Source organism: Cyprinodon variegatus, unplaced genomic scaffold, assembly GCF_000732505.1.
Source record: "Cyprinodon variegatus isolate N-32 unplaced genomic scaffold, C_variegatus-1.0 Scaffold420, whole genome shotgun sequence".
In the NCBI taxonomy this organism is placed as follows: domain Eukaryota; kingdom Metazoa; phylum Chordata; class Actinopteri; order Cyprinodontiformes; family Cyprinodontidae; genus Cyprinodon; species Cyprinodon variegatus.
This window is the reverse complement of record NW_015150873.1, coordinates 48,060-59,089: the sequence shown is the minus strand read 5'-3', so window position 1 is coordinate 59,089 and position 11,030 is coordinate 48,060. Positions and strand designations below refer to the sequence as shown.

The following is an 11,030-nucleotide window of genomic DNA, read 5'->3' as shown; positions in this document are numbered from 1 at the left end:
AATATTTTGGATAAAGTTTGATCGTCTTGCCTTAAAGGTATAGTGGAGGATGTTCTTTTTCCAGGTTGGATCATCAAAATGAGTTGTCCTCCTAAGCGTCAATCTTAATTTTCATTTTAAACAGAGTATGCACGAGGCGAAATGGGCTTGTGCACGCTCTCACACGCATTTAATAGGCGTTTCTTCTTGGGAGCGGGTACAGGGTTGTGCATTTGCATTTTTTTTTTACTGGAGAGGGAGAGTGTTTCCAAAAAATTGCGAAAATCATCCACTGTACCTTTAAGTGCCTTAAAATCTAAAAAAACATATATTACATTTCACTTTGCTCACAGTAATTGATTGTGATGTTCTCAGGAGTACAGAGAAATGGAAAACCAATCAGTTAAAAAAGTCAAAGGCTTTAATAAGCTATGTGTTTGTAGAGAGATTCATATCTGCTGGATTTAGAGCTCTTTTTTTTTTTTTTTGGCAGAATCATTATAGTATTGCGTTTTCAGTAGGATGCAGTATATGTTCCTTTGCCATAAGTCATTCAGAGCCGTGCCTAAATCTTTAGAGGATGGCTGATATTCTGTCCAATAAGATACTGGGCATATGCTTTAGGTCATTGAAATTCTGAAACACCCACTGATGGCTCATTCTCCATTTTCTGGTAGCGTCCTACGGATTTTGATTTTAAATACATTTTTTTCATAGCAAGTTGTTAATGGTGAGAACCAGGCCCACGGCCTCAGAGCTTCTCCCTTTACCAAACAGTGGATATGACATTTTTTCAACATATTCATCCTTAATTTATTCATCCAATTTTATTCTTCTTCCAGTTAATGTCCCCATAGAGATCAGTAATATCTATTTTTAGCCAATGAATAAATGTGCTCAAATTAAAGGTCGGGTTTCTCTTAGATAATAATTTTAACTTATTGGGAAGTGTGCCGTTATGTATAGAGATCCTTCAAATATGCAGAATTACTAAAAATCATGTTTAACTCATTTTTACAGATGAATTCCCCATCATTTCTGTTTTATTCACAGTTTTGTATTCTTTTGGCTCCTTCTCTTTTCCTGTTATCACCGCTTGCAGATGAAGTGGAGGCAGAGCTGCTTCACACCTACAGTCGCATTGACCCTTATGACACGCTAATCCTGTGTGTGCGTGTGGCTGTACTCACGGCTGTCACCCTGACAGTACCGATCGTGCTCTTTCCTGTAAGTACAATTATTTTAGCACTAAATGTTTAAACTTATGATCATCAACTAATTTTTTCATTATTAAACTTTTTTTTCCTGTTATGATCAGGTAAGGAGAGCAATCCAACAGATGATGTTCCCAAATAAAACCTTCTACTGGCCTCGCCACATTGCCATTGCCATAACATTGCTGACCTTCATCAACCTGCTGGTCATCTTTGCCCCAAACATCCTTGGCATCTTTGGGGTTATTGGTAGGTTCAATCAATGTTTAAAAGGTTCCTGTAAATTTATCATATAGGAGTTGAAATAAATGGATTGATAACAACAACACACTGAGAGAGCAGACCTCTACAAGGTCTCTACCACCCCAACTTAGAAACACGGACTCAATTCTCCATTTTAAGATGCAACTCAAAACCCATCTGTTCAAGATTGCTTATTCTCTTTAAATATCAATTTCACTGTCACAGCCTCTGTATTTTTTTAATACAATTTTTTTAATTTTATGTTTTTAAATGTTTTTATTTTTTCTGACACTGTTTTTATGCTTTTGTACGGTGACCTTGAGTGTCCAGAAAGGCGCCTTTTTAAATAAAATGTTTTATTATTACAAAGCAGCAAATTTTACTCCATATTGTGACTCACACCCATTGCTAAAACTAGCACATGATCTGGATCATTACCAAATTTCAAACCTTGACATGAGGAGCACCTTGGCTAAAAATGTCCTTAAATATCCTTAAAATCCTTTCATAAGTTTAAAAGTAAGTTATGGCATGTGTGTGCCGCCTGTGGTTTTTGTTCTGCTCTCACCTTCTTCATTCACTCAGATTTCTTCTTTGATCACCAGTCAAGACTCTAAGCGAGGCATTGCACCCTCTTCTTATGTTTTTGTATTTTTGTCTTCAGTAGCATACTTCCAGACCTTTTTTGTGTTTAAGCTGTCAATAGTCACTGCTGCCACCCTCTGGTTTAAGGCGGAACTGCTTGTTCTGCCAAATAGCCCTATATCAAAATGTTAACAAAATCCTTTCAAAATAGATTATTATCTTGATCATCACCAACATATAATGATTATTCCTTGGCATGAGTTGCACCTCTTGTAAAAAATGTTGAGATGGCATAGTTTAATTAGTTCATCAGAAGTGGATGTGAACTTAACATAAAATAAGAAGAACAAGGACTGGCATAAAAGGATAATGTTTGAAGTTTCCTCTTTCAGTCTTTATATATATCTTCATAAGATATTATGCTGCTGCAGGAGAGATACACATCCTTGTTAAAATGGCAACTTTTATGATAAAAAAAACACAAGCAGGATGTATATTTTCCAAAGACCCTCCACATTAAAGTGGCATGTATCCTGTTACTTTAACTATATAGCATAAAAAAAATCTCTTAGATTTTTCAACACAATTTATTTTTTTTTTATCAAACTTCACATTCAGCCATAAGCTGTTTTTAAAAGGGTTTGGTGTTCAGAGCCCTATATTTTTGACTCTGTATTTTTCTGTAACCAGATTTTTATTTCTGTCTTCAAGACTATAGTTTGAACGTTTATATTCGTAGATCTCATTCTTTGCTCTTACAGTGATCCGTCTTTGCAGGGTCTAATAAGGAACCAAAGGGAGTAAGCGTTAACACCGTACTGATTTATGAATAATTAAATTTTTCATTTGTTTTTCAGGTGCCACGTCAGCCCCCTGTCTCATCTTCATTTTCCCCGCTGTCTTCTATATCCGCATTGTACCCAAAGAAGAAGAGCCTCTTCGCTCATTTCCAAAAATCCTGGTGAGAAAATATCGTTTCTCCATTTTTCTCTCTAACATCCATGCTAAATCAAAATTTTGTATTCTATTGCTGTGACACACTTTTGCGCTGCAAAAATAAGGAAAAATCCAAACTTAATATCAAATGTCCAACTGTAAAAAAAAAATATATCAAAGGATTTTATTACTTTTTTTTTTTTACAAAACATGTGGTGCCAAAGCTATGTGCACCTTGCTGTTTCCATTATCAAATATTTTATTTAAAAAATACTTTATTAGGTTAATAAAAATCTTACTCTGTTAAATAAATATTTAGTTTGGAGCTAAATATTTAGTTTAGAAAATAAATATTTAGTTTGTTAAATATTTAGCTTCAAACTAAATATTTAGTTTATTAAATAAGTATTTAGCTTTAAAATAAATATTTAGTTTGTTGAATAAATATATACATATTCATTTAACAAAGTAAGATTTTTGTGAATGAATGAATGACATAGTGAAAAAATGACTTGGGGGGGGGACAACATCTCTCTCCTAAAAGATGCTAAATAACCATAAATATTGCTCCTAATTTTTGACAGCTTAACTTTACAAACTGCGCCCCATAGACATTAATTATCTTTTTATTAGTTGTTGTTGGGCTTTTTTTTTTTTTTTTTACAAGAAACAGGGTAAGTATTTCAATTTTACAAATACTGCATGTTTAGTTTATTAAGTTTGTGAAAAATTAAAGAAATAAAACAAAAATTAAAGAAAAAAATACTATTATATAAATATTTTCTGAATGCCTCAACTTTGAAGTAGTATTACATATGATTTAAAAAAAAAAAAACAACAACAACAAAAAACAAAGACCTGCAAAATCAACGTCTTCTAATAAAAGTCCAGGTTTTTGATAATATGCATCCACTAAACCCTCCCATCAGTCTGTGTCTTCTTTGACCTCTGTGTTTCTCTTTCAGGCCGCCTGTTTCGCTGGGATCGGTTTCCTTTTTATGATAATGAGTCTCAGCTTTATCATCATTGACTGGACATCAGGCAGCAGTAAAGCCAGCAGTGGTCATTAGGAAACCTACTGTATGTCTTTTATTTTACTTTTGTATTGTTGATTTTGATCTGTATTGTAATGTTTCTATATTGACGTCCAACCACCGATGTCGCCCTTCCCTTTTAAAAGACTATCAGCCACAGAAAAGACAGTTTGGGCGGAAATTGTACTGTACATCTTCCAAACTGTAGGATGGGATCCAGGCTGGTAAAAATGCTTTGAAAGCTAACAGTTAAATTTTTGAAGTGACAGATATGTTGGGATTGAACGTGACACTTGGAGGATGAGTTTTGCAAGAAGAAAGTAGAACAGCAAAGATAAAGTAAGCTCCTGTCGTTTTAGGATCTTGAATATAAAAACAACCAATATATTGCTAGTTTGATCGTCTCCTGTTTTCCAGCAAAATCAAAATGATTTACAAGTCATTTGAGAATTTCTGTCCTATTAATAATTATGCAATTATATCCTTTTTCACAGCAGTTGCACTTTAAAAGAGCAAAAGACAAATATTGTCACATTTTGGCCACTATTTGTGAGAGAAATATAAGCACACTCAATCTAGTAGAAATGCATTATGTTCAGTTCAGCTGACAAACCTTTCTTTAAGGTGTGCTGCCTTATTATAATACGTTCCCAACTCCTGCTGCTGCTCTTTATTTTTTTATATATTGAGGTTTTTAGCATTCTCTCAACTCTTCCTGTTGACCAGGGTGTTAATATAAAAATGTAAAGCACAGATACATTAGAGCTATAAGATATAACCTGAAAATGTGTATTTTTTTAATTTCATTTACTAGATAAAAAAGCTAAGACTGATTAGCTGGTTCTGAATATCCTGAAAGACATTTTTTTAACTCTCTTCACAAAGCACAATACAGGCAAGAATGCTTACATTGTGCAGGTGTTCCTTATTATCAGTATTACGTTATAAAAGTACTTGTAGAAATGGTACTTTGGACCTCGCCTGTTGGGCTGTTAGACAAAACTGCAATGCAGCGATTGCAGACTCTTGATGATCAGGGTGTTTATTAGCAAGGCCAGGGGATGTGCTCTTGGAAGATTTCATTTAAGGTTTTAAGTCATGTGATTGTTGTAATAAGATATTACCAAATTTGTACAGTGCTTTGCAATGTTAGTCATGCCCCTTGAGCTTTTACACATTTCTTCATGCTTCAATCTTAAAAGTGGGGGTGTTCTGTCAATATTTAACATGATGGACAAACACACATAGTACTTACTTATTAATATAAAACATTATATTAATTTTGCATTTATTTGTATTTAGGCATCTGGATACTGGCATATTTGGATATTTTTTGGTCTTCTTAAGGAGAGTAATTATGAGCAGAATTTTTTTATCTATTGCCACAAATTCTCATTTATGTTTAGCCCCGTGTTTTCTATGTTTTAAACCTTTCAGTTGCAGCTGTGGCTGTATATGTCAATCTGGAAAATAAGAATTGGCATCAAGGATTTAAAAGAAAATCTGTGTTTAGGTTGACATCTATGTATTGTTAGGGAAATAGTTAACCATAGTCTTTCCATTTCTCTACACCATGTATTTAACAGAGTTCTGTGAGATTTGTATCATTTGCAATATTGTTTAATAACCCATCTCTACACGTCTCCACAACTTTATTCCCCTTGGATTCCTCTGTCTTTTTCATGCTTTTTTTCCTCACTAGTTTTCTCTGACAAACCTCTGAGGCCTTCACAGCACATGTAGAGTTGTAGTGAGATTAAATACCACTTGGATGAACATTGTTTGCTGAGTAGTTTACTTCTAAAGGTAACTGGTTGCATATGATTTAATTTTAGGGTATTGGTGTAATGGGGGCTAAATACAGAAGGAACGTCTCATTTGGGAATTTAATTTGTTGAATCAATGTTTTGTTTTCCTAATCTACATCTTTTTATTCAGTATTTTGTCTGTTATATAGAACTGAAATCGTTGAAGTTTTTTTGTTTGCTTAAAAAAGTTTTAAAAAATTCAAGGGGTATTCATGTTTTTGCAAAGTACTGCACAAAAGAAACCCAACCAACAACAGGGTCGATAACCAGTGAGGTTATTATTAATGACTGAAAATATTAATATTAGTACATATAATATTGAAAATACAAGCGCAAGCTTAATTCCTAACATTAGCGGCAGACATGTCTGTCTTAGCCACAGGATGTCTGGTATTTAGGAGGCGGTTAGCCATAGCACTTTTATTTAAAAAAGCACAACATTGTAAATCAGTTCAGATGAAATGCTAACAAATATATCTGATTAAGGAATTTAATGGTAAGCTCATTTTATTTGACTCAATCTTTGATTGTTGTGGATCAGTAATGTATTAATAGCTGTCAAATATCACCTCCAATAACTATCAAAGTTAGCATTCCTTAGAGAATATCATAAATATAGTCCTGTCATGTACTCCCGAATATGAAAAATCATTTACTTGATGTACTGTTGGAGGTTTTCAAGTGTCTTTTGTGTTTGATAAGAGAAAATATGACTCCAATGTAAGAGAATAATACTACCTTCCTGCATTTGTGTCGTTTTAAACTCCCCTACAGATACTCTGATTAAAACTATGTACGGTAATAACTCTAGTGTTTGTCGTCTAATTTAAATAGGTGCGCTGTTGTTTTAAACTTCACGTTGGATGTTTTATCAGAATATTTCGGGTGAATCCGAGTCAGTAATGAAATGCAAGATGATTGTTTTTCTCAAATTAAATTTTTTTATATATCTAGTGAGTGTTTTATCATAATCGATGGTCATGTCTGTCTTCCTCTCTGCTCCTTGACAGAAACCAACCTACTGACTTGGAGTTGTTTGTATTTTTGCTCTAAATTTCTTCTTTTTTTTCTAAGAAAAAAATATCTTACACCAGACTACTAAAAGTGCTGTATGAATATATTAATATTGTCCTGTTTGTCTTTTGTTACACAACAAACCCATTTTAATGGCCCTTTATTTTATCATCTTAAATATGTATGTTACGTTTTTGTGTTTGTTTGCAGATTAGTCATCTGAATCAGCCGTGTAGCAAAGTGTTTGATTTTTATCTAATTTATGCTTTTATTTATCCAATTACTTGTTTGAACCTAATGTTTGTTTATTTGATTTAATAACAGTTACATTGCACAAAGATATGTCTTCGAAACATTCAAAAAGCAGAAGAGTAAAAATGAATAAAGCAACAATATATGAGAGTATAAAATGATCTCCAAGGAGACCTCAATGTTTCTTGGCCTCCCAGATTGTGTGATTTCCTAATATGTATTTAATTGAACAACATAACATATTAAATAAATAATGATTCAGCCAGCATTTATAAATAATGTACATAAATGTATACCCTTTATATTCTATATTGGTATCTAGTTTGTATAATGTAAATAGATATTAAAGATTTAGTCGGATTAAAAAAGTAAATGTAATCATTTTCAAAGTGCTTTTAAACCTCGTCCTTCGATTGATGTCTATTTTCATGTATCGCTCTATATTTTAATATGTTGCTGGCAGTTATTGTTCTGTAAATGATGTTGCAATAAAGAAAATGGAGTTAATATGATTTCCTTTCTTCATTTCTGCCATCTGAGCGTGTGTTTTTCTTCTAACTTGGGAATGAGTTAATGTCATTTTAAGATTTTTTTTATCCATAGCTCTTAAATAATGAACGACTTTATTTTTTTATTGTTTTTGCAATTTCCTCTTAGCCAGTCTCTGTCTGGGACGTCAGACCCTGATTTACCACAAGATGGCGCTGCAGAGCTTGGTAAAAATGATTTGATTTTTTTTTTTTTTTATTTGCTTTGTGTTTTGTTTATTGGGAGATGCTAATTTGGGCTCAGTGTATTCTGCTTTTCAAGTTGGGCTTGCATGTATTAAAACACTTAATTATTTTGACAGAACAATTTAACTTGCCTGAACTTAACATGTTTTTGCGATTCATTGAGGTAGAACTTAAGAAAATACAACAGTAATTTAATTTTGACAAAATCACAGTAAAAAGTTCCAGCAAACAAATTAAGAGTTAACAGGGTTTAAAAGGTCATTCAAAACCTATTTCCTTTTTTGTGTTTTTTTTTTTTTTTTTTTTTTTTTTTTTTCTAAGACAACCTCATTGAAAGATCTGCTTCCTAACTCTGGGCATGACTAGACTTGATCACAAACCAGAGTGGTATGGTGCTGTCACAAACATTTACGTGCAGCTGTTCATGAAAAAAACTAAACATTTTTACAAAACATTCTTAAATTAATTTCATAAAATGGATAGAAGAAGAAAAGTAAACCTGTAAACTTGACAGAGTGAGCCAGTGTCGACTTAAAACACAAGGTTATGCATTTGCACATGTGTCATCAGTGGTTCAAAAGATACATGTGCATTTAGAGTAATTAAGGACATGTTGAACATACTCTCCTCTGGATATGTGAAGGGCATTTGTCTGAAAAGGTTTAACAAAGACTATAGATTTAATTGCACGCTCAGTTTGCACTCTGCAGTTCAAATGGTTTAGTTTTAAGCATATAAAACAAAAAAAGTATAATAACTCCTTAAAAAGTTGCTATATACACCTGTACACCATATTAAAGTGCATGTATGTATAGTCTGGACGTTTTGGTTTCATAGGTGTTGCTGCTTTCTTAGGAAAATTGACAGAAAGGATGCAATCCAGGAATAAAACTAAGAAGACGGATATTTGCCAAAAAGAAGTTATACCAAGACAATGACTGCAAGAATAATGTTCTTTGGTCAGAGAAGTCAGATTCTAGGAAGTACCAAATATATCATCTTGGTATGTCATGATTGGATATTAATATGGACATGTGTCCTATAACAGCCAAAAAAGTAAAAGCAGAATAAATCTATATATCTGATATTAGCCTGCTGATAGAAACAAACCACTTCTATTTAAAGTTTATGTAACCCACTGGTTAAAAATAAATGCTTCAGTTGCTCTCTTACCTACTTTTGTTGTTTACCATTATCTGAGTAGGTAATGTTGCTTAATCATGCCTTTTAAAAATATTTTACTCTACAAAATAAAAATGATGAAAAGTAAACTTAGTTTGTGTTGATATTGCATACAGTCAATATTGGTATCAGTCAATATTCAAAGCTGCTTGGTATCGTATCGAAAATGAAAAGGTGTATCAGGACATCCCCAATATCAAGGATGTAGGTGAGCTTTTATAAAGCAGGACCTGGTCAGCTAATAGAATCAAACATGAAATCTATGATAGACCAGTTGATGACTGAGCTAAATGTGAAATGATTCGTGAAAGAGCAAAAAGTAGAACTTGAGCATCAAGCATGGTGCAGCTTTCTTTTCATACTAGTAAATCCATAGACTTGCTGAAAATGATAACAATATTTGATGCTTAATCTTGCTGAGGTGCTGTGCATTCCTTATTGGCTGTATTTGCAAGAGCTCCCCCATACATCTCACAGCTGGAAGGGAGTGGTGGAAGAAACCTTCCTCAAAGTCAGAGACAAGTAGATTGCAAATAAAAGCATAACACTAGAATATTTCAGGCACCCTTTTAAGTTTTCGACTAAGATAAAGACTAGACACTATTACGAAGGCTAACATGATTTAATGCAGATAAATCAAAGTCAATCCTTTATTTTTCTGATGACAAACGGCTCCCTTTTAACCTTCCCAGCTTGTCAATGGTACATCTGGGTCAAAATTCATTGGTCAATTCTTATAAATATCTAAGACTCTAAAGTGATGAGAATCTCTCTCTGCACAGTAACAATTTTATTTCAAATTTTATTTTTGGCTTCTTTTTTTTTTTAAGAAATCATGTGTTTCTTTGCAAGCTAGAAAATATTGGATCACATCTCCCTTTTTTTAACCTTTAAACTATGGAGACCTGCTTTTTATGCATCCTCCAAGTCCGTTTTTAAAGAAGCAAAATACTGTTTGTTTATCACTGGTCATTGTGTTTAGTCACTGCTTGCAGCTGTAATGTACATCATTGTTCCTTAAATGCAATTATACATTCTCTGTCCCTGTATGCTAATAGCTTCTCCCATTGTCTGACTTTTATCTATAAATGTATTCTTGAACTTCTACCTTTGTATTTATGTAAGTATAAGTGTAGACTATTGAAATGACTTGCACTTCTTTCTCTGGCTATTATCTTGATTGTCTGAACTGGGGAAAAAATGCCTTTAACGTTTTTTTTTATCATTATTATTATCATTTTTACTGTGTTTAAATTGGTTACAGTCAGAATTCTGAGATTAAATTCAGAATTCTGAGACTAAAGTTAGAATTATGAGACAAAAGTTAGAATTCTGAAAAAAAAAGTCAGAATTCTGAGATCAAAGTCAGAATTCTGAAATTAAAGTCAGAATTCTAAGAATAAAATGTAAAAATTCTGAGAAAAAAGTCAGAATTCTGAGATTAAATTCAGAATTCTGAAATTAAAGTCGGAATTCTGAGAAAAAAAGTCAGAACTCTGAAAAAAGAAAATGTCAGAATTCTGAGATTAAAGTCACAATTCTGACTTTTTTCTCATATTATACTGAAATAAAATTAAAAATTCAGTTAACTTGTTTCGATTTTTCAATGGCCCTAATCCTCTTCCGTATATATTTGTATTTAATTTTAATGTTTATGTATTCTTGTATTCTTATTTTTTTTCTTTTTTTTTTTATCTTTATTATATTGTATAGTTGGATGTGTGTATATATTATATAAAACTGTAACTGGAGCGTGTAACAAAAGTAATTTCCCTCTGGGATCATTAAAGTATTTCTGATTCTGATTCTACGGAGCCCCTAAAGGGACACTGAAGAGACATAAAAAAAAAATTATTTCTCGTGCGCACCAGATCCTTTCTCCTGCCCACCACTTAGTTTCTCGGGCGCACCTTATACTTTCTTGCACGATCGCACGAGTATTTCGGACAACCGTGTTCATCAGAATGGATTTAGATGAACTCATTGAGCTATATTTTCAGTTTGGGCTACCATACAAAGACATCGCTGCATTGCTTGCAAGACGTCACA

General features: G+C 33.0%; 1 protein-coding gene across 1 annotated transcript in view; it reads left to right on the top strand.

Annotated features, from left to right (window-relative positions):
- Nucleotides 1–7,535, top strand: part of LOC107093345 (sodium-coupled neutral amino acid transporter 3-like) — a 56,077-nt gene extending 48,542 nt beyond the window's left edge. The window contains exons 13-16 of the mRNA XM_015388347.1: nt 1,082–1,206; nt 1,298–1,442; nt 2,879–2,982; nt 3,923–7,535. Coding sequence (XP_015243833.1) covers nt 1,082–1,206; nt 1,298–1,442; nt 2,879–2,982; nt 3,923–4,027 — 479 coding nt within the window. The 3' untranslated portion in view covers nt 4,028–7,535. The remainder of the gene's footprint in view (nt 1–1,081; nt 1,207–1,297; nt 1,443–2,878; nt 2,983–3,922) is intronic.
- Nucleotides 7,536–11,030: the final 3,495 nt, after the last annotated feature.